The 24416-nt window shown below is 46.1% G+C and overlaps 2 protein-coding genes across 3 annotated transcripts in view; both read left to right on the forward strand.

The window, feature by feature from the left end:
* The window catches only part of LOC119381537 (Down syndrome cell adhesion molecule-like protein Dscam2), a 217984-nt gene that overhangs the window by 48044 nt on the left and 145524 nt on the right, over positions 1–24416 (forward strand). The window lies entirely within an intron of this gene.
* Positions 403–7455, forward strand: LOC119382736 (uncharacterized). Of its 2 annotated transcripts, none has more exons than XM_049412314.1 (6): positions 403–630; positions 1234–1377; positions 2886–2934; positions 3097–3181; positions 4311–4414; positions 6577–7455. In XM_049412314.1, the coding sequence occupies exons 1-4, from the start codon at positions 489–491 to the stop codon at positions 3173–3175; spliced, it is 414 nt and encodes a 137-aa protein (XP_049268271.1). In that variant the 5' UTR covers positions 403–488; the 3' UTR covers positions 3176–3181; positions 4311–4414; positions 6577–7455. The 2 variants fall into 2 exon arrangements, with proteins under 2 accessions (XP_049268271.1, XP_037506497.1); XM_037650569.2 differs by having other exon boundaries at positions 4311–4392; positions 6556–7455.

The raw sequence follows: 24416 nt of genomic DNA on the forward strand, positions 1-24416 counted from the left end.
TCTGTTTTTTCCATGTCATTTTGTGTCTGTTTCTTTCGAGCTCTATGTCTGTCTGTATATATGTTTCCTCTTTCTTCCCTTTGTTTCTCTTTCTTTCTCTCTCTCTCTCTATACTCGTTCTTTTAGCCATCCGAGTTATTGCATCCCAAGCCGGACTAATCTTCGCTGCGGGAGAGCGCGCGTTTGGCGCACGTGTTCGGGCAGAGAAGCAGAGCATGCAGAAGATGACGGAGAGAGGTGCGCGCCGGCATGATGATAATTATTTCTTGTCTACGTCGCGAGATGGACAAATGGCGGCCCTCACAGCTCTGCTGTAAAAGAAAAGCCACTAATACAACTTCGATCCGGAGCTTAAGAGCTTTAAAAGGTGTGGGGTCGCCTCGAGTGCGTCTTCGTTAGGAATTTTTTATTGAAGTCATATTACACTCAAGTATGTTGCTTGTCTTTCAGACGTGCCTTCACACAAGCCTCACCTGCTGGACGCCAAGATGGCGTCCTTCTACCGGCACCTAACTGTGACGTTGCCCATTGGCAGCTCAGTGCTGGTGCTTGTCGTTGTGTTGGCGGTGCTTTGGTGCGTGATGCGGCGACACGCGGACGACGCTACTGCTGCACAAAGCACGCCACAGGGTGAGTTAGGGTTATTACTCGCAGTTGCTTCTGCGTGGTATGCCTGAGGCATTGTTTCTTGAGGTGTTTCACATTTTAGAAACGGAAGCAGCGCCACCTTGTTGATTGCTCTGCCCTTGCCTTCCGAAACGAACAACGTCTGAGCCAATCATGACACGCCGCGGTGGCCTACGTTGTTCGACTGCCGACCCGAATGTCGCGGGATCGAACCCCGGCCGCGGTAGCCGCATTTCGATTGAGGAGAAATGCTAGAGGCCCGTGTGCTTAGATTTAGGTGCCCGCTAAACAACCCCAGGTGGTCGAAATTTCCGGAGCCTCCACTACGGCGTCTCTCATAATCACGGCGTGGTTGTATGTCGAAAAACGCCAACAATTATTTAAATCATATGGAACAAACAACGTACAATGATGTATAGTAAGGACTTTTAAACCTGTTTGTTTATCCGCAGTTACTCCAGCGAATCTTGAGTAGGACAGCACACCTCATAGTCATGCCTCGCATAATGTATATAAGTTGATTTTTGGGTTGTTGGGTGCCAAAAACACGATAACATACTGTCAACGAGCATTACTTTTTTGCTTAATCGGCTTTTCTTTTTTCAGGTAGCGTGTGCGGCGAGCGTTACAAGAGCGAGGGGCTGAGCTCTGTAGAACCGACATACTGCGGCGGTGGCTCATCCCGAGGATCGTCCGCTTATGCGGTGCCGCACAGAGTGTACGATGTGCCTTATGCCCAGAAAAGATCAGGTATGTTGACGCAAGTTAGCAGTCGTTTCGTTATCGGCAGCCTATTTCTTGATACACTGTAGGTGCCCGCACCGATAGTGCACGTTGAGTGGTTTAAAATTGTAACTCACGTTGTATGGATGAAGGAAAATTAGGTCTAAAGAGACGAATTAACAGGGACGTAAATCATTTAGAAATAAATCTAAACCAGAAATGAAGGTGTGACGCATGTTGCTGCAGTCAATGGCAAATTGGTCACCGGTCTTCTGGGCAGAACAACAGCGATCTGAATTTAAGCGAAATATATTTAAGCACTGTGTGCCAAGTGCCTACATCATCGACGCTCAATGCCTCGGAGTTTCACATGAATGGCGCCCTGAAATCGAATACCTTGTTCATATTGACACTTAGGTGAACAACTTGCAGTGGCCGTCTTGCGTGCTTTTCGCATCACTATAGAAAACATCTTTTCGTACGCACCTGTTATTGCCATTTAGTGAGCGACATACACACAAAGCTTTATTCATATCTGCAAAATTTCTCATACGCAAGGGCAACTTTTGTATGTTTCAACGTTGACGTGCTCATCAGTGGTGGCAGCTATCGGTGCGTTAACGAGACGACCCCCTCGGGGCGAAAGGCAATCAAGGATGGCGCTTACGCACATGTTTTGTGAATATGAGCATTCGTTCTTGTAACGGCGAACTGAAGAAAGATTTCATATCTACACCAGCTTTAAGCCGTAAGACAGGCCTGTGAGCATTTGCGCTCAGTTATCAAAACTTTCTTCGTAGGTTGCGCAAGAACAAGTAGCTGAGTAAACACTTTTCATCCGACTATGACGCATGGTTTCTTGCTCACCCAATTCGGTCTATCACAAGCGTTCACCTGAGGATCGCGCTTACAAGCAAATACGAAGAAAAGTAGATTTTAAAGCTTGCGGAAATGGAGAAAAGTTCGGTATGGGTAGCTGTATTAGGCGAAATATAACGGACCTTAACGATTGCAAAAATGTCACCGTCTAGACGAACATCATATAGGATGAAGACGAGGTTTCCAAGCGGACATGAATTTGCATTTCTGAGGCTGAATTCACAAAGCTTTTAGTTCGAAAGTGCTCACTGCGATTGGCCAGCTAGTTTTGTCAACGTGCAGCATCACGATTGACTGGAAATTCTTCTTACGAACAATTGCAGCGTAAGACGTTTTTTTGAATGCGAACCCAGCTGAAGGACGGCTTCGCGCGATGTGCACTATGTAAGAGCAGGAACACTTATTCAATACACTACAATAGCCAGCCATGTGGCTGTCCTTGCAGTCTCGCAGATGCCTCCAGCTCCTTTATTTGTCTAGTCAGTATTGATCGTTATTGAGATCATACGCAAGCATTACTTGACATGCAACGTAGCAAGTTGTCATCGTGTTTACTTTACACGGAACTACGTGTATATACCATAAATCGCGTTTAGGAAGTGTTGAAATTATTTCTCTTTCTTACACTTTCGCATTCTCCCTTTGCTCTCTTTCAGTGGAACAGATAGCCATTCAATCTAGGAAGTCACAGAGTTCTACGGGCCTGTAAGTCTTCTCTCGCCTTTTTAGCATCACGAGCTTTGTAGTCGAATAATAAACAAAGCCAGTCACACAGGGGACAGAAAATATTGTCCACCGTCGCGTAAAAATAAACATGCGAAGATGTATGCATTTCAAGTGAAGTGTGCCTTATTTCACATTTCGCAGGAGTCGAGATGGGTCTCAACTCTTCTACGTCTCGAGCAAATCTAAAGTGTTCGACGAGGACGAAATGCATAGGTTATGACGCGTGGTAAGTTCCAGAGACGTGCCCTTGTTTTTCTTTTATTGTGATATCAATTATATGGGCTCCCTCGGAGTTTTCGCCGTCGCCGTCATGTCCGGGATATGTATAATATGTATATATAAATAAAAGCTACAAAGACGACAAATTCGGAAGCGCGCCACCGGGATTCGAATCTGTGACCTCTCACTCCGCAGCGCAAAGTGTTAGAGAATTCGGCCACGCGCCATCCGTTCTTCGGAATTCTAACGATGAGCTATTTATATACACCATTTGCTGCTGGCGGTGCGCAGAGCTCGGAAGTGCTTAAGCGTGTGCAGTATCACCCACGAGACTGCCCGAAGGGTGCTCTTTAAAGCAATGCTCCTACATTTTGCTTCAGTTTTAAAACTGCCCTTGAGACGCGCACTAGAAGTGGCCCATTTCTGTAGCGACTCGCGATGTGGAACGCCGGGTAAACAATGCCTCGAACGCAACCGCGCGGCAGGTGACGCGGAGAGGTCACTCCACGCGCCGCACTCTTCAAGAAAAAAAAAGTCTAAGAGCACTGGGGTGTAGCGCACTGCTCAAACTAATAATTATAATTGTTGGGGTTTAATGTCCCAAAACCATGATTTGATTATGAGAGACGCCGTAGTGGAGGGCTCCGGAAATTTTGACCGTCTGGTGTTCTTTAAGGTGCACCTAAAACTAAGTACGCGGGCCTCAAGCATTCTCGCCTCAATCGTAAATGCGGCCGCCGCGGCCGGAATTCGATTCCGCGACCTGCGGGTCGAGCACCATAACCGCTAGACCACCGTGGAGGGTTACTGCTCAAACTCGAAGTAACAACTGTGACAGTTGTTTGCTCGCGCTCGGTCTGTGTATACCTGTGCGTCCTTTTTCGAGTGTCCTTCCTTGTATTTGAGCAGCGCGCTGCCATTGTCAAGCTGTGAGCACTGCTAGTTCGCGCTCGTCCTGTGTGCGTCATTTCGTGCGACCTTTGCGTTTGAGCGACGCGCTGCAAGTATCCAGCTGCTTGCCGTTCTTCGTGTGACATTCACATTTACTGCTATCAAATTGATTGATTCGCTTTTGAGCGAAACTGTGACATTTTTTAACGGAAGTTTAGCCTCATCATGTACAATTAATCTTACAGGTTGCCGTCATACCATTGTATTGGAGGATATAATGCGAGCAGTCCTGCCGGAGAGTAATCGCCACATGTCTGCCCAATATCAGTAAGTATATATACCAATATAAGTAATACTTGTTTGGTGTTATTAAAGAATGGCTACTTCCCTATCGATAAGATTTATTTTTAATATGGAGGCAACGTTATCTTCAACGTATACACATGTGGAATGTCAGTCGTAGATCCATTATTTCCTTACTGTGTTTTCCCAGTTTACCAATTGGCTTTCGTTCTTTTTTATCAAGAATCGGTAAGACACTATAATTTAAACTTTTGTATGCGTCTCATGATGACATCATGAGGAACTATTAACAAGAAGGTTGCAGTTGCGTAGACTCACAACCAGACGAAAGAGATGGTAAGTTGCTAAAAAAACATGGCTGATTCCTCTGTCATAGGGATCGGTATAACAAGAAAGTAAAGCGTGTCTTCACAGACGTAGTTGAGCGTTTGTTATGCATTGTTTCGCACCGAGGACGAAGGAATGAATGCTATAGCAACAAACTGTAATGCCACGCAAGCATCTCGAAACTTGCAACGCGGCGCTAAAGCAGAAAGGACACACGGAACGAACATACACAGGATGAGCGCAAACTAACTGTCACAGCTCGACAGTTAAAGTGCGCTGGTCATATACAAAGGAGGATGCACGAAACGAACGCAGAAGTATACACAGGATGAGCGCGAACTGTCACAGTTGTAACTTAGGCCTATTTGTTTGTGAGCAGCGTGCTCCTTTCGCAAAAGCGGCCGCTGCAGTGAGCGAAGTGACATTCGCGCTCTCTGTAACTGCGGTGAGAGTGCAAGACGTACAAGATAAGCACGCGCGCACGAGCGACCACGCCCTGTAGAGTCGCACGCTCATCTCAGCGCGTGGGGCGACGACCTTTAAAGCGCGCCCTTCGAGCCCACGCCGTCTCGCTAGTGATAACAAAATTACGCTGATGTACCACCGATATCTGAGTACCGCAACCGGCATATGGTGCATATAAATAGCATGCTGTTAGCAAAACGAAGAACGTGCCGTCTGTGGCGGAGTCGTTTTGAGCTGTGCGCTGGGGATTGAGGGGTCGTAAGTTCGACTCCCGGTGACAGAACATTTTCTTTTCTTCTAGTTTTTTCTTTGCCATATCTTAGTTTTCATATTTTACAACGTCATATCCGTGACGGAAATGCGTCAGTGTAGCCGTGGTAGACCCCGTCATAAAACACTTTCGTGTTAAAAAAAAGAAAAAAAAAATGGAAGGCGCTTACACCTCGTCTTTCAGAGTGGAACGCGGTAGCGTTATCGGGCCGTGTTCGCATCACTTTCTCATTCGCTTGCTATGTTTAGCTTCTCGGCAGACTCCTCAACCGTGCTGTGAGGGAAGGAACGTCTTTGCGCGACACATTGGCCGTTGTAAACTCTCCTAGAGTGCCTATTGCAAATGCACTTGTGAAGTGCACACTATGCCATAAATGATGATTTTGCGAAGTACCAAAGTATCCACTACGCGCCCGTAAAGTAATACGCGCACCTACGAAACTGCGCCCTTTGTTGATGCTGTGACTTATGGGGATGACTAATCATTGCTGAGCTCTCTTTAATGGCTGGTCCTTTAAACCACCCATTCCTTGCGCAATTTACATGGTGTGACACCTGGTGCTATTCTATGCTTCTGTCGCGCAAGCGCTAGTGTGCTGGTGGTAAACGTTTTCGTTAACTTAAATTACTAGGGGCAATGGTGACTTGTGGTACAAGTCCTGCCGACGAAGACAAGGTTTATGAGAGGTGGACGAAGCTCGCGCAGTAAAACATAAAAGAGGCATGAAAAGGCATTATAACCTGCTACATCATAAAATTTATTAAGCCGTTGGTAAGAGATGTTTGATTTATCTACTGACGTCGACCCGGTTTCTAGTTGAGCTGGCGAAATCAGCCGGGAGTAATGGTTTTTGTTAAAGTTTTCAAAGGCACTCCGCGTGTGATAAGGACGCGCTGCAGGACTATGTGGAAAAGTACCATTTGGCACAACAAGGCATACTGGAATCGAAAACATATCTCTTTTCATTTTCGGATCATTGGAGTCATACTGTGTTCCAAGGTGACGCACTGGCCTCCCCAACAAGTTGTCTTGCTCTGTACCCGTGTTCTATGAAACCTTTGATGAACACAGTGGCTTCTAAGACCGCGTGGGCGCATTACAATGATTTTTTTCTGCTTCCGCAGATTGGTACAATCGGAACCAAGCGAACACTACGACCACACCTCAACGCACGAGCATACCGAGCCTCAACGGTCGTCGGGCATGGTCGCGCAGAAGATCAAATTTCGGATTCCATTGCCAAAAAGGAATTGCTTAGGCGGATCACCTGGATACGACACCTGTCGATGATGATCTTTTGTTGCTAGAAAACTACAAAGCAACAAATTGTCCTATCCTATACCGTGACAAATACTCCATCGTGATGATGATAATGATAACAACTTTATTTTTCGCCAGGTAAGCATAGAACCCCTGGTTGACGCGCGCAGAGGCAAGAGAGTGGAGGGAAGCAGCAGTGTTGAGGAGCCTTGCGTTAATTCGAGGCAGATAGGTTTAACACCTACCCAATGAGCAATGGGCGCAACTGGACGTGCACTGCAGTTTAAAGAATGACCCTAAACATCGGAAAAAGCGGCGACATCTTGTGGCTGTTTGTTCGAGTAAAAAGCCGGAAAAGCGTTTTAGTGCTTCTTTCAATTCTCGCCGAAGCAAAGGAAAATTTATTGGCGATGCCTGCGTTTTTGATGATCTCGTTTTCGCAATGAGTTAAGTACAACACGGTATTGAATTGACAGTTTCGTGGGCTGTACCGAAAATTACGGTCACTTGGTGGCGTCGTGCTGCCACTCACGTCTATACATCCTCAATTTATAACGTATACGTTCTACAGACAGGCTAAGCATAATTAGTGTTTTTATGGTTGTTTTCCCCCTCTCCAGGCAACATTTCACTGAAAAGCTGTATCACTTGAAAGGCAAGCTGTATTGTAGCCGAAGCCAGTGCGCTGGACGTAGCTGGCTGCTGCCGTAATGACGTACCATTTTCGAAAATCAACACTTGGGAGCATCGGTGTACTGTGATATCTACTTATAAATGCTGTTCTCTTATATAAAGAAAGGCAGGGATAAGAAATTCCAAAAAGACCGATGACCTAAGAATGTGGCTAAAATAGGGGCACAAAAAATTGCCTGATGTTGCCCTTAATATTTATTATTCATGATTAAATCACCCGCGTACACACTGCCGCGTGCACTACGTTTAAGCGTTGTTATGGGGTTCGTTGTTCCTGTACTGTCAGTGGAAAAAGGCGCAATGTCGCCGACTCTTATCGTGAGTTTGTAAATTTGTACATACAAGGAAATAAAGTTTAATAAAATATTTTGCAACGCGTTTTGATTCTGTGTTCTTGGTGAACGTAACACATAGACAACAAGTAAATGCCACCGCTATAAGTAAATAGCGATGAAGAAAAGAAGAAAGCAATTCTGCGGCTTGGAGAGGTTCATATAGGTACATATCAACGTTAAAATTCGGGCACAAGTCGTTTTTTTCCCTTTTGAATGTCGATCATCACGTGATAAGCATGTTAGCCCGCAAGAAGATTTGTGTTTTTAAAGTACTTACTCGTACTTCACGTAAAATACAAGTCACCACAGCTGAGCGTTGAAAATTTTCGACGCATGCATGTCTGTTGCCACCTCTATTATAAAATGTGTGCCACAGGGCCCGCTAAACTGAGTTGGTTTTGCCATATTAGGTCAAAAGGTGATAAGCGCCATTGAGATGAATTAGTGAGATGTATGGCGACGTTCCCTAGCAGAAATATTATCCCTAATAAAAGTGAAAAAAAAGTCACAGTTCCGCCTTAAAGGCGAATCAATGCATGTGATAAGAAAAATGGAACGTCATACGAATGTCATAAGAGAAAAGTTTAGCAGCTGACTCCTTTAGCAAACACGGCCGCTGCAGCGAGCGAAGTGACCTTCGTATGGTCAATGGCTTCAACGCAGAATTTGCGATGAGAGCGCAAAAGGTACAAAGCTATGAGCCATCTATTGAACACCCCTCTAGAGATCAGCGTGCGAACACAGGCCCCCACGCCCTGCAGTCCAAAGTACGGAGCCAGAGGCACGCAGCCCCACTCCACCTCCTATATCCATGCGCCGCGACGAAAGACGAACGGGGCGACGCCCTTTAAAGCGCCACCCTTTGGTCCTAGTTCGCCTTTAACATGCTGGAGGCTGTGCGCGTTTGTGGCCGAGCCGTTTCAAGCGTCGCACCGCGGAACGAAGGGTCGCTGGTTCGACTCCCCAACCACGCGCTTCAGAAAAAGGAATTATCCAGGGCTATGCTTCTTTGTGGGTGTGTTACATACATACACACAGGCGACAACGGCGACGGCCAAAAAATCGCCGAGAGTGTCCATATATTGATATCGCAATAAAAACATTAGCAGCACGTGACCTTGCGGTTGAGTGGCCTCAGTACCGCATGAGGTCCCGAAAATAATTGCTGTTATTGCTTACCACAGAGCATAGGCGAGCAATTAAAAACACGTGTATAGCCTCGTTCGACTATAAGTCGGGCGCTACAGATGTTGGAAAGGTAAGTCTGTGCCTTTGAAAATCTTCTACTTTTCAGTTTCTGAAAAATTGATCCCAGCTTAATAAAATTGATCCTGGGTGTATTTTGACCAAGAAGGCAAGGCCTTATATGCTTCGGAAATTTTGTTATTTTTGGATGTCCCTTGAAATTTTATTAAAGTTGATAGTGTATTTCTGACTAAGCAGGCAAGGCTATAGTCTTTGAGAATATTGCACATTTTGATTTTTGAAAATGTCATCTCTTATGAATGAAATTGATTGTGGGTGTATATTTTCGAAAAAAGGCAAGCCTTTGGAAATCTTTCATTTTTCAATTTCTGAAAGTTTTACCTGATTTCAATAAGTGGGACGACCTACGATGCGTATAAGAGCCTTCGAAGCTGAAGGCTCTTTTGATGAGTTTGCTTCGCCGCAATATATCTTAAAAGCAGTCGAAATAGTTGAGGTCCTTATCACCCACGATAAGGCTGAACTTTTGCCTGACGTCACGAGTCGCAGCGATGCGACCTACTATGCGTGTAAGAGCTACCTTCCGAGCCAAAAGTTCCCCTGATGCGTTGGCTTCGCTGCAATAGATGTGTAAAAGCAGTCGAAAAAGTTGAGGCCCTTATCACCCATGATAAGGCTCCATTTTTTCCTGACGTCACGAGTTACAGCGATGCGCCTGCTATGCGTGTAAGAGCAACCTCCCGAGCCAAAAGTTCCCCTGTTGCATTGGCTTCACTGAAATAGATGTCGAAAAGCAGTCGAAAAAGTTGAGGCCCTTATCACCCATGATAAGGCTCAACTTTTGCCTGACGTCACGAGTTGCAGTGATACACCTGCTATGCGTGTAAGAACTACCTTCCGAGCCAAAAGTTCCCCTGATGTGTTGACTTCACTGCGATAGGTGTCGAAAAACAGTCGAAAAAGTTGACGTCCTTATCACCCATGATAAGGCTCAACTTTTGTCTGACGTCACACCTTGCAGCAATGGACCTTTATGCGTATTTTTCGTTTCACAGGTGCCAAAAACAGCCCAGAAGATTTTCCCACGGTCTGTGTTGTTAGGAAGCCAATTTCCTGCCGCGACTGGAGGACGGGGGGTCGGAGCTGTTGTTAATGGGACACTTCCTCCATTTTTACAGCGAAAGCTGTTATGAGATCACAACAACGGCCATTTCTCGCGCTGTAGTTGTCCGCCGCCGCCGCCGGTGTCCGTAACCGCTATCGCGAGATATAAGACAAAAAAAGTAAGATAAAATATCTAGCATGAAGCGGGGATCGAACCTGGGTCCTCTGTGTGTGAGCCAAATAATCTACCACAGAGCCATGCCTGCTGTTGATACTCCTTTGCAAAAAGACCATATACAGGCTTTTATCTCGGGAAGCAACCACGTTAACATGCGTAATGTAGCGTGCTAGAAGAGCAAAATAACAACCACGCGTCACACGACGTGAATTCTGTAATCAGGCGTCACACAATTCGAATTGCGCAACGAGTGAGTCGTTTAAACCTTCTAACCCATTAAAAAGGGCTCTGCCATAATTCTTCATCGTAATTAGGTACGGCATCAACAAAGTGCACATAATGCCTTAGAGGTGTTTAGCGGGTACCACGGTTCTCCGCAGAATGAAGAAAAATTGCACAGTGGCTACTTTCCTACTTCACAAAAATGATGATTTATGGCGTAGTGGGTACCTTGCTAGTGCACTTGTATTAGAAACCCCAAGAGAGTTTACTACGGGTTCTAGAAATGCGACTCTTCCAGCTTTCGCTGTGACTGTGCTGCGCTTTCCGCGCAGGCCTGGCGTTTTTTTCTTCCTTTTTTCGCCAGAGACCGCACCCACGCACAACACAATATTTGGTGTGACGTCAGGCAAAAGTTCAGCCCACTCATTTGTGAAAAGGGCCTCAACATTTTCTACTGCTTTTTGACATCTGTTGCGGTGAAGCAAATACAGCAGGGGAACCTCTCGCTCATAAGGCTCCCATTTAAATATACGGGAGCTGACCCAGCAGACGCTCCAAACTAGAAACGCGAAATAACTTTTGTTGGTGGCATTGGGATTCGAACCTAGGGCCTAACGCTCCGAAGGCTATTGTCTCACCCACTGGGCTAAACACCAACGCTTGCAGAATGGGAATGTGTCTCAACCATACGAATGCGTTGTACGAGCGATGGAAAAAAATGTATAAAAAGATAATTTTTTGAAGGCATTGTTGAAATGTTTCATGAGGGCGGAATAAAAGCCCTCTCGAAGACAACATGTCAATTCGACATATAAAGCATTCCACACACCAGAAAAATTGCGACTTTGCTAAAGTTTAATTACAACACGCATTGCAGTTGTCGTGGGATGCGCCTTACATTGAACAGTTCCACATTCTGGCGAACGCTAGAAAATGAAAGACGCCGTGCCGTGCAGGAACAACGTTCAAGGGAAGGCAGGAACCATATATTTTCTCACAAAGCACTTAGTGATCACTTGGGCAGCTCCCAAAAAAGATTTTATAGGCGTTAGCATTTCTATGCGGTCTCACAGAGAAAACTATGTGTTCGTGTTCGTCCGTTCACGTAAGACGAGCCGCTATAAAAGAAAAAAAAAGTACAGGAACCAAAGTAGTTCCTTTGCTTGCGATGCTTTTGAAGCTAGGTATCCACGCTCAGACTGCGGTGTCTTAACGACTTGGCTACACATCGGCCCTTGCAGAGTGGGAATATATGTGACCCATATGAATGCGTAGTGCCGGCAATACAAAAAAAAGTCGATTCACTTAGATTTCCACGTCCATTCTATTATTTTCATTTTCATTTTTCTTTTAAATTTAGAGCTTAGAGGGGCATATCGCCCTGGCGGGACAGTATTTAAAGACTGACTAGATGTTTTAAATAAAACCAGTCGAAGCGTGCGCTCCTCCGTCTCACTTCTTTCCTTGTGTCCCATCCTACGACGCTGTTTGATTCTCTGCGGCTTTGTGTTTGAGGACTGTACTGATAAACACTTGCTGCTTTCTTTGTCACGACGATGCGTCACAAACGGCTCGACTCGCACGTGTGTGCCATCAATCAAGGAAAAAAAATTCTATATTTTGCCCTATACTCACCTCTTACGTTGAAAGAAACAATGTTAAGCCCATCCGGATACAATGCGTCTGAAAGAAACACGATTCAAGTACACGTTTACTGCAAATAAAGATAAGTTTTGCATTGTCAGTACATCTTGTTTCAGGCAGTTTACCCGAGAGTGATGCGATGCCGGAAGTTGTTCTCGTCAAGCGCAGACAGGCGAAAAAAATAAAAAAAAAGAACACTAAAGCAACAAATCGACTAAACGGGAGGGAAGAAAAAGGCTGTTCCGCCAATATTACTCGTCGCACAAACAAATCTCTGGTAATATTTGCGCGCCGGGCAAACAGATGACGACGCGCACGCTACTGCTACGGTTGGACGTTTGCGAGGAGGAAGAGCGTGTGGAGCACGCGTTGCGCTCTACAGGAGGGAAAAGCAAATGCAGACAGGGATAGACAAAGCACTCCCGCGCGCAGGCTCCGCTTCTTCGGACCGTATATGTACGTCGTTTTTTGGAAGAGCCTTCTCGCTGGAAACGCAGCAGGTTCATGGACTCGGGAAAAAGCCAGCACGGCGAATATGTTCGTGCGTGCATCTGTACGTACGCGTGTGTATACATACGTGCAACACTGAGAAACATTCGGGGGGCTACGCCAATGTATCAGGGGGAAAAGACAGATACATGTTGCTCACAAATGCGAACCTCGCTTCGCAACTCACACGACCAAAGATTTCTGCCCCCGTGCAGGTAGGTGCACAGCTTCCGCTATCCCACGTTTCCTTTCGAGCACCTCCGTAATCACCACGTCTGCGCTCACGGATACGCAAACGATTTCAGAGTTTTCCCTATACTTGAGCCTCTAGTTCAGTCGCAAACCTCGGTTGTCATGACGACGTTACATCTCAAGTACATTTGTCTACTGCTGGCAGCGACGCCGTCACATTTTCCTCCGAGGCGTACACGTGCAACGAACCACCGAGGAAGCGCAAGATGGCTCTTGCTGCTGCTGCCCCATGTCGCCAGCAGAAAAATTTAACGAGGAAGACGGCGCTGACACGTTGCTAGTGTCAGCGTCGCCTGAGGATGACTTCCGGGAAAAATAAAAGTGTCATGAGAGAAGGTAGGGCATGCAGACCCGAACACAAGAGCAGGGAAGCTGACAACACACACGCCGACTGCCAAATGAAAGGGAACACTGTGGTGGAAAAGAAGGTGCACAAAAAATGTATTTGCGCACACCCGGGAATAGCAGCTCCGGATGTCAATCAGGCACGCGTGTGGGTTCTTGCGAGACATAAATGTGTCGGCGTTTCATTTCTCGTTTACACAAGTTAATCATTGGCTGGCTCGTTTCTGCCTCAAGGTCTAACCCATTTCATGTAGAAGTAAAGAGGTTAAAAAAAATCCTAGGCTGGCTGTGGCCGCCGAAATACTGCTCTTGGTGTCGTTTAAAGTTCTTAGGTCCGCGATGAATTGTGCAGTGCTACGTCTAATCAACCTCCCCACATCGATATAGGAAATAGCTTTCGTGTTTATTCAAAATACAGGCATAGGCGTGCACACAGGGATGGTGGCAGCCCCCCCCCCCCCTAATCATTTAAGGTGTGCGCCAAATCTGCCCCATACCTTTACTCTTTCGGACCAGTCCCATCACAGTCCATAGACCAGTTCCTCATAGACCAGTTCATCATAGACCAGTGCCATCAGAGTATAGGGTTAAGACCATGCAAGTTTTTGCTGATAATGGCGGCTGAGGACACCCGATGCATTGCAAGAACTGATTACTTTCCACCTCCACCCCCAGAAAGCCGGGGACCGACGGCAGACCGTTGTCAGAAGCACGTCATCACTTCGTTTTCATTATTGTCATCCATTGGAAAGTTTGGTTTCCTATGGATTCGACCAACGGAAGGGGGGGGGGTGATACATCCCCCCCTTCCTCTCTTGAGAATCCTGTGCGCGCCTATGAATACAGGTCTCCTCTACTAACTGCCTGCGGAAATTTTTATCGGTCTAACATGGTATCATGCAGGAGGCGTTTGCTCATAGGCTACGCTACACTTTGTGAAAGACACCTCAATTGTGACTGACGTCAGTGTTTAAACGGCCGCGGCGGGGATCGGACTCCCGTCATTCGGGCAAAATAATGCAAAATAAATCGATTTAGGCACGGATCCGCAGTACAAGGACCGTGAGCCTGTACTTAGATATTATGCATGACATGATCTCACGAATGATAATAAATGTCGGCTACCTTCAGTGTAGAACAGCAAATCAGTGTAAATACAGATCCAGTGTACGTACACTGTGGATCCATAGTTAAATCGATTTATTCGGCATTGAAACCAAGGTATATTTTTATTCATAAGATAACTTCGCGCAACAAATTTAAATACAGATCCACACTACTTAAAGCAGTGTTTTGACGAGAAAACGTGGAGGAACAAACCTAGGAAACACAGTTCAAAAAACACAGAGCACGTGGCCCAAATACGCAACATGGAATTAGAACAAGGAGGCTGATGACGTAATGCATAAGCACTCAGGTAACATCAGTAATCGAAGCAACCGGATTGGCTGCAGATAGGAGCTCCACTTTTAATGCCCAACATAAATTCGCACCGCTTCTTCAGTGATTCTGTCCACTGGCCTGGCCTTGCTTCTTTCTTGGCCAAAAATGCATTTCTTTTACTTAACCAGGCTGGTCGCCACGTTGCCCGCTTTCCTCACTCGTCGATTTCGCCTCATGCTGGGAATTCTGTCGGCTGCACACCTTCACAAATCGAACACGTGGCCCAATAAGCGCTCGTGTCTAAGAGGCAGCAATATTTCCCAATTTTCAGTCCGCGATGTTTTTCTCTTTCGCTTCACCTCAGCTCTGCAATCTTGTTCGTGTGTCCCGCTGCGCCGTTCTTACAACGCCAGTACTGAGCAAAGAAAGCTCCTGAAATCACTCCGAGCATAGTAAAGCGCCCATGCAGTTCCTGCGAGACCCTGGGCTGTCCAAGACGTGGCGACAGACACTTCCGATTCAGGAGACACTCAGGCGGAACAATTGCCGGCCAAGCAGGGCAGGCTAACCGCGCCTGCTGCAATATCCCCACCACCACCACCACCACCACCACCCACCACCACCTACAATACAAAAATTCTCGCAACTCCTTTGACAGGAAAGATGCTCTCAACCTCTCCAATGCGCTGGCGCCGCTCGATGAGTGACATCCGGTAGCTTGATGCATCAAGCAGCCAAATAGTCAACCAGCGAGTTTTTGGCGCATGGTCGATTATAGCGCGCGCGGTCGATCAGCGCTCCTCACTGATACAGATTCAGTGATGATGATGATAGCGACTTCACTGGCTCATACCCACCCCGAGGAATTAGTCAAGAAACGAATAAATTTCTTTTAAAAAAATGGACATATATGAATTGCGTGGCTAACAAAAATTTTAACGCGATAGCGTTAAAGAGCTCGTATCGCAGAAATTCCGCCGTCGGCGTCGGCACCGTTGGTTGTGAGCGAAAAATCAAAAAAGCTGCAAATAAAATAATAAAAATGCTGGGTCCGAGCGAGAATCGAACCCAGGCCGTCCGCGTGGCAAGCAGGTGTTCTACCACACAGCCACGACTCTGCTTCGAGCTGCACTGAAAGTACCTTTCATGCATCCCAAAAATACGCGTCCACTATACAGGTGTCACAGTACGAGATGTAATATCGCAGTAATATTGCGTGGTACAAGCGTACATTGCTATCGGGCGTCACACCACGTCAATATCCTAACGACTTGGTGGTTTAAAGACAGCCACCCATTACAAAAGGCACACACATTATTGCGCGTATTCCCTTAAGGCCACGTAGTGGGTGCATCGCAACTTCGAAATAGTTTCTGGTTTAAAGCATGCTACCCATTACATAAGGCACAAACCTTAGTTCCAAGTGCGCACTAGGGGCAGGATATCGCTATCGCGTTCAACTCTTAAAGGCGAAGCTTAAGCGGCCCCCAATTTTTTATAATTATGAATATAAATTATATAATGGTAATTTACGGCTCTCGAGTCAAAATCCTCCTGATTCAATTAAATAATTTTCAACAGCGGAGCAGATATAGGCGCTTCTTCGTGGAGTATGAAGAAGAAGATAGCTTTTAATAAATAATAAAGAAGAGAGCACGTCTGGAACAGCGTGTCTCCGGCATGCTACATTTAACTGCTCTAAACAGAAATGAAAGAGACAGGAAAAAGAAAGACAGATGCGATTGATATGCTTATTATACAATGCGTTAAAGGGGTCATGCAACACTTTTTCAGCATGGTCAGAAAATGTGGCCGATCGGTAGTCGAGGTTCCTGAGAACACGTGAACCAAACGTGCCATAAACCCAAATGACCGCGCCGTAAACCCGAAGTCCATGGCCATTGGCTGATTTGACAATCGTGAGCTGCATGAGAAAAGCGCTCAAGATCATGACGCTCACTGAGGCGTAGCTTTCAGCGCGCTCGCTTTTACGAAACGAGGGAGAAAACACTTATAGCATGCGACAAATCCCTGTAACTCTGCTCGTACTTGACGGATTTGAAAAAATTTTGCGGCAGTCTATTTGAGAGGCAACAAACTCTTTTAATGAAGTCATTCGTTAATTGCTTGGAAAAGTGTTTGCAGGGCCCCTTTAATGTACACACGTAATGTGTACACTAGCTAGCGCACGTGCAACTTAACACAATTCCGTGGCCTCTGAAAACTAGCGCTAAACTATAGCACCGTTAAAAAAATCACAGCATATCCACGGAGTGAATGATGATGAGTGGGCGAAGCTGCGGAGGTTCATCGGTAAACCGTGAATCTTCCGTGAATTCTGCCCAGTACATCATCACCGACGTGAGATCGGGCGCGTTTATACTAAAGGTTCGATGAGTTATGACGACTTGCAGCTCACTTTAATTTTACATGTACGCTGTGAATTTTCATTGTTTAGAAAACCATTGCTTTAGAAAACACCTTGCGTCTTTCGTTAAGCAGCTGGCGTCTTTTTCGTTTTGCTTTAGAAACATCTGGCGTTCTTTCGTTTTGTTTTTACAAAACATCTGGCGTCTTTCGTTGGTTTATTTCATCAATCAACGGCGTTTTGAACAAAATTTTTATTGTTTAATCACGCACAGGAGAAATCTCACCAGGCACTACCTTGGAGGTAAACAATGGCTGCTAATGGGAATGAGAGACAGAAGAAGTCGGCTTTTAGCTAACACTTACACTTCTACAGAGACAGAAGAATTCGGCTTTTAGTTAACGCGCAGGCTGCGATTTTTTTATTGTTCAACAACGCACAGGAGAAATCTCCCACCGGCACCACCTTGGAGGTCAAAGGGTAAGACTTGTTACTCACTACTACGAGCACGACGAGGGACGAACGGGTGCCTCCTTAAGGAGCTTCGCCCCTAAAAATTACACATCATCTCCCCCTACGGGCAACCATGGTAGGATGCGAAAGCATCGCGGGGAGTGCGCATCGAGTTTCCGTTTCTCTTATGTGACTTGTCGAGCCATTTGAATTACCGCTTGCCGACGCGTTGACGTTTATGTTCGGCTTCCCGAGCCTTCCTCTGCTTCGCGGCGGTGGCGCTGCCGCTGCAACTAGCGCCGACGTTGACGTTGTTCATGGCGTTTCGCACACCGTTGCACAGAGAGAGAATGAGAGATTCGCTTGCCGGCGTTGCCGTTTACGTTCAGCTTCGCGAGAGTCCATTTTTCTCAACCATACTCACTCGGACTCAAGCTTACCTAAATGTTACTCACTCGGACTCACTAAGACTCAAGCTCCCTGTTCGATCTGAGTCTGAGTGAGTCGACTGATGTGTCCGTTAGCGTACAATTAGCTTTTTAGACCACGATGTCAGGCACTTAAACGTCAATATCTCGCATAATCGGTGCTCTACGATATACCTTTTGATCTCGTACCTTCATATACTAGCTATCAGCGATTGCAATCCAGTAAGTGTATTTTTTATTGAAACATATTGCTCATACGAGATATTTTAATCAATTAAGAACATCCTTTGAACAATTTTGAAAGAGGCGGGGGGGGGGGGGGGGTTGTTCAGGGCAAGCATGTGACCAATAAATTTGAGCTGTGCGTATCAACGCCAGTGCATTCAAGTATATGTTAGTAGAAATGAGTATCAGCGTCAGCCGTCATAAGGCCGATAGTAATGCTGAAGTTGAGTAGTGGCCATCGTAGGTCGGCAAAAAAGTTTGTAGCTCACTCAGACTCACTCAAGAAATATATTTTGTGCTTAGGGCTGACTAGGACTCAGACTTACCAAAAATTTTCCTCAACCGGACTCACTCGGACTCAGACTCACTAAAATTTCTCTCTCTCGAACTCACTCGGACTCAAACTCACCGAAATATTACTCACCTGGACTCACTCAGACTCAGACTCACGGCTCCGTATGAGTCTGAGTGAGTCGACTCATGAGTGAGTTTGCCGATATACGGTGCAAGGACTAATCTGTCCTAAAAGCCAAGAAATTTGACACTGTCGCAAGTAAACACTGCGGAAAGAAAAGACAGCTGCCATTTTATTTCGAAAGCGGTCTTTGGTAACGGTTTCGAACTAAGTCGCGTACACGACGACAATCACGTACCTTATTTTCCATGTTCCGGCACTATGGTTACATGTTCACTGTGGCATGGCTCAGCACGTCCGGAATTTCAATCCCTTTCTGAGAATTTTTATATTGCATGATTTAAGATACCCTTTTACATTTGCAAACAAAAGGCGCTTTCTTCCGCTTGAGACTTCCTTAAGGAATCCGGAAATGTGAGGCCGCACGCGGAAGTGAAGACACCGAACGAAAACATTCACTTTCGTCGCCGCTGCATGTTTCGCTCAACCTATTGTTCCGGAAATCCGATGGTTTCGTAACGCGATGCCCTTTCTGACAGCGCTACTGTTCATTTCCTCGGCGTTATCAGTAAGTTTCGTATTTCAACGTTTACCTGAACGTTGCTAAATAAATAGCAAGTCGACAGGAACCAGACTTGGCTCGATAATTACAGTGGGCGCGGGTCAGATTACAAGTCGTCGTTCGGCAAGATCAACGATGTCGACGTCGCCCACGCGCACTTCATAAAGGCACGGAATGAACAGTGCCTTCTTTTTCATCACCAGTGCTGTTGATTTCTTCTCTTTTCTCGAGACAGACTCATGTGGTTGTAATTCTTTCATAGTTAATCCATGATTCCGTGGCGGCTGCCGGGTCTCGTCGACTGAGAGCTGTGCTGGAACTTTTTGATTGAAACAAGGCGCTGCTCCGCAGTGGGTGTGTACAAAAATCACAGGATCCTTTGGGCATTCGCCTAGGACGACTCCAAGGCGAAAGCCACCTTCTTTTTCTTCGCTTTCGATGCCTTAATCCTACCCCCTAAAGTTCTGGCGATCCGTGACGTCATGATTACGTGATCGTGTGATATTTTTTTGCGTCACTCGTGTTGACGTCGCCGCCGACGACACCGACAGTCAATTTTCGCGCTTGACGAAGCATCGAAGGCTCTTGCCTTAATGTATATGTGTACCACGGCTGACGTGCGCCTTTCTACTTGCTCATCTCAAATATAAGCTAAAGCATTTTTTTTTTGTAAAATTCTCGCTTCGTATACTTTAGCTAAAGGTTCTACACTTAAGCGCATTTCCACTTCACTGACTTTATTTAGTGGAGGTACGGTTGGCGCTTGATTCCAATCAGGAATCAACGGCGTTGAAGTAATTATTTACAATTGTTGACCGTTGCGCGGGCATTCTCTCCTTGCACCGTCGGGCTTGTCGTAAGGCTATTCTCACTGACTCTCTGAGTACGTGCTCCTTCGCATCTGCTCGCTTACATCGGCTTCCGCCTAGGTTCTGTAGCTTTCAATTTGTGTCCCCTGTCCACAGTACATAGGAAGCCAGGGAAGGAGGGAGAGCTTGAGTGAAATAGCTATGGCGCTAAATGGACGGCGACAAAGTGAAGACGCCAAGCAACAAACATGGCGCCCGTGTTGGTCGGTTCGTATCTTCACTTCGTTTTCGTCTTTTAGCGCCGCACATATTTTCCTCAAGTAGTGAACAAACTAGCTCAGCAACAAGCCCTGTTGTAGGAAGAACCTTTTCGTAACTTCTCACGCCGTCAGTTTCCGACGCTATCTCGGGAGCGCTGGCATTGCGGTGCCATTATGTTGCCATTCTCCAATGATCTCGTTGTTTCCTTGGCATCCGAGATTAGCTCCGGCTGCGGGATGCCGGAGCTTACCGCAGAGGCCGCGGTATTTCGCGCCCGGGCGGATCGAAGCATGCGAGCTGCGTCCTTGACGAGATCTCTTGTGGCCGGCGATTTTAAATTGACGCTGGCTCTTAAAAGCGATGGCGCGCGTTCTGTGCACGCGCGCAACCGTGACCCTCGCAGCGCAATTTTTTTTTCATGAATGAGAGAGAGAGAGAAAGAGGGGTCGGCCTGAGCTTGATCAATACGGATACGCCAACCTCACCATGGCGCAGCTGTAAGTGCTTTTGCCAGGGTTAACTGTTCAACATGTAATTCAGGTCAACGCGACAATGAGGTAAAACTGTAAAACCGTAAAGAAGTTGTGCGTTCACGCACGCCAGCATTTTGACTCCTTTTACTGAATCACTAAGTGCGTTCAAGCATATGTCTGTGCCACACCTTTACTCTGTTCCAGTTTGCCCAACTTCACACAAAAAATTGATGGTTTCCTTCGATACGAACGGGTCGTATAAATGGTTGATCAGTGCATGCAGGTATAAAAGATGTCACGCGAAAAAAAAAAAAACGTGGAGGGCATAGTTACACGCCAAGGGCTGAACTGATTGACTGCGTGTGTGTGGCCGGAAGATCATTTTCTCCGAAGCCGAGAGCAGCAAGAACGTCAAGAGTGACAACGGCTGACCGGGACTTTCGCAACGTTCTGCCGAATCGGTCTTTTTTCGGAGAGTCGTATTAGGAGTGGTGGTCACGTCTGAGACATTGGATGGAGCCTTGTGATGTCGACCGATGGCCCGGGGTCCCATATCCTCCCAGTTGCCCGTCTATATCCGTCACCGGAAGCCGCCTTGACGCTGACGCATTCATTTATCCATCAAGATTGCCCAAAGGCAGTCAGCCTTCCCGGTACGAGATGCCAGGCGTCTGCTCTGAATGCAGTGTACAGAGCCGCGTACTAGTAGATCCTCTTGATGTTCCCGTTACCTTTGTGCCGAGTAAGAATATAGTTCCGTGCAGTGCGTGAGTGCAAGCGCCGACGTAAATTTAAGGTGTTATGCGTCTAAAGCACCTAATCGTCCAAACCTGGTGTTAAAGTGAGTTCAGCCTCTCAAGTTGAGAATATAGACGTTAAAAAAAGTCCACAGCGCCCTAAAGAACGTTGGAGAAACGCTGTATGCCGTCTTGAGGTGCTTCCGCGAGTGCGAGATTGTTACGAATATTTCTACGCTCAGAAAAAAAAAGTTAAATAGGATATGTTCTTAAAAGAAAAGGTGTGAGCGAGAGCAGGCCGAATCATCGTAACCTTGAACTAACATGAAGCTACAAAAGAAGCAATGCTTGAATCCGTAACATGTGGAACGTAATTACCAGGACATGTCATACTCAAATATAATGTAAACAAACGTGAAACGGAAGAGAAACTCTCATCTTGTCAGCGTTGAGCCGCGTCGAATGATATTTCATTTCAGGCATAAATGTTTCATTCTGACTATAACAGCAAAACGAAATTCGGCTACCAACTTCCACCATGTAATAATAATATCTGGGGTCTTACATACGAAAACCGTGGTATGATTATCAGGCACGCCGTAGTGGAAGGCTCCGAAAAATTCGACCATCTGGTGCTCTTCAAGGTGCACTGACATCGCACATGACACGGGCCTCTAGCATTTCGCCTGCATCGAAATGCGACCGCCACGACCGGGACCGAACCCGCGACTTTCGGGTCAGCAGCCGATCACCGTAATCACTGTACCACCGATGCGGACAACATTCACCTTGTGTTATTGCGTTTGCGCTTGGTGGCAAGCTTGAGGCCGTGTTTATCTCGACTTTGTGCTTAGTTATGTTTTGGCACCTTGTTGCTTTTTTCGGTTAACTGCCGTTTAAACTATGGCACAAAAATATCTTAGTAATCTACGCGCATGCGGTTCTTCCACAGCGACTGTTGTTCATTCATGGCACATCTCCCATTCGAAATCCTTGTCAAGGGTCCCTTTCAGATACAAGTCGAAAAGCTGAGGAAAGGAACGCGAAAGGTGCAGAACTAAAGCCACGAACACGACTTATTCGACGGAAGCACACGTGCTTTTTCATCTTCGCAGATAAAAATGTATAAGCTCGCGAAACACCCGTTTCAATCAAGCGCTGTTAAAGAGACTTTAAAAGTCAATCCCCTACGCCCCGTGGACGGCTCTTACTTTGTCGGGTAAACGGGATCGATAGTGAAGAAACTCAGAGCGAAACCGCTGTAACCTCGGAGAATAGACAGAAAAAAAAAAGAGTCAAGAATTGGTTGTCTTGGACCCGTGTCGTGGAATTGAAAAGACGCTCAGAATCCCCGCCGATTCAATTAAGTGTGGGACGAACTTCGCCAAAGCGAACAGAAGAAGCAAACCGCTCTCTTAATGAGTTTTGCCGATAGGTTATTTCCTGATGCCTTAGGCATCAGGAAATAACCTGCGAGAATATGGTCCATCGCGATGCATTGACAGCACCTTTCTGCGAACAGTTGTTTAGGAATCGTGCGGCAGTGGTCATTTTTTTTAGGTTGAGGGAGTAAGAAAAGTTGTTCTTCAATTCTGCGAACACGTCTTAGGTAAAAGTACTTTTCTTGCAAGTCCCGCACTGGACAGTCAATTATGTTCTGTCCGCTTTTCCCTGCACGGGACGCACAAAGGCTGCCTCGCTCAAGAGATGAAATATATTTTTCTTGAAGATGCCACGTGGTGTAGCTAATTATGTTCTATCTTCTTTTCAGAGCACTGAATGCGCAAAGGCAGAATATCGCTCTTGGCTCAGTGATGAACACTCGCACTGAGCTGAAGCACGATGCCCGTAGTCGGAGAGGTTCGAGTACCAAACAACGTGCGAAAATGTCGCTTAATAAATTCCAGTAATTGGATTAGAACCAGGGTTGCCATTGGGTGGATTGGAAAAGGAGCCAGAACTAATGCCAAAAGTAGCCGAAGCAGCCATGCCATTTGATTATGCCGCCAAATTTTTAGCCATATAAATAGAAGTGGTAATACGAGTAGTATTTTCATTATTGATCAATAAATAATACCAGTTCGAATAAGCAAGACGAGAGAAATAAGAGCAAGATTTCCTTGCTTCTGGCCTGGTCTTCAAGCAACAAATAAGCTGATAAATAAATCAAAAGAAATATAATAAGTTCAGTTCACCTGTATATATTCTAGGTAGAATAGAGTTCTTGCCGAATGCTCAGTAATCTTGGAACATTCTATGCAATGAGACAGTAGGAACATTAAACGTTTGAACAGTTTTTATTTGAAGCAGCAGACCACATTTGATTTGTAGAGTTTACGTAATACCCGTCCGGCTTCATATAGTGAAATCTAGTTGAAGATGAACAGCCCTTCAGCCTTAATTCTGTTGCGCATCTTTGTTTCTGCCAAGTTCGCACGAGAACACGCTCAGCGAACCAGAATAGGGGGATAGCAAAACGGCGCGTCGTCGATACTTCCGGTTCGATGCCTATCTCTTCGCTGCTTCAAGGTGCCTGCTGTTCAGTGTAATCAAGAAAGAGACACATGCACTTCTGCGACTCGTTTGTTACCGGTTGTTCAGTGGTTGCGTTCTTGAATTATTTTGCGAATGGTTAGAAGATATTTCGCAGTTTAGAGAACGAAGCGAGAAACAGAAACGGGCACACACGAGGAACGGTGAGAGGTAGGTCTCGAGAGCAACGTGCGAGTGTATGTATACGGCTGTGCTTTAAAACAGGCAGTAATATTTTGAAGAATTAGTTTGATTTAGTATTTTCAAGCACAAACGGTGGCTACCTCAAAGTCGCTCGCACACATGGTGCCAAATGTCAACATACGCACGTTACCAAATCACTTAAAGACTTCCGACAAAAGTATGCGTGCTGTGCCCGATCGAGTACGCCGAAATAGTATACTTGCATCGAATATACTGCATTGCCTACTTTATGTCAAATTTATAACTACTGCTAAACGCGTAAAAGGCCAGCGGAACAAAACGGCCTCTCGGTCACTGGTATCGTAGGACGTAAAACGATCGAAGTCGCTTTTGAAGCAACTAGTTGCATAGTATTACGTCTCTAGTATTTCAGAGACTTGCAAGCGGGAAGTGCCAATACCCTTTAG

The sequence above is a fragment of the Rhipicephalus sanguineus genome, chromosome 2, assembly GCF_013339695.2.
Source record: "Rhipicephalus sanguineus isolate Rsan-2018 chromosome 2, BIME_Rsan_1.4, whole genome shotgun sequence".
Lineage (NCBI taxonomy): Eukaryota > Metazoa > Arthropoda > Arachnida > Ixodida > Ixodidae > Rhipicephalus > Rhipicephalus sanguineus.

Coding starts and splice junctions, on each gene's coding strand:
- LOC119382736 (XM_049412314.1), top strand. CDS start 489: ATGGCGTCCTTCTACCGGCACCTAACTGTGACGTTGCCCATTGGCAGC. Junction 631..1,233: donor TGCACAAAGCACGCCACAGG/GTGAGTTAGGGT, acceptor TTCTTTTTTCAG/GTAGCGTGTGCGGCGAGCGT. Junction 1,378..2,885: donor TTATGCCCAGAAAAGATCAG/GTATGTTGACGC, acceptor GCTCTCTTTCAG/TGGAACAGATAGCCATTCAA.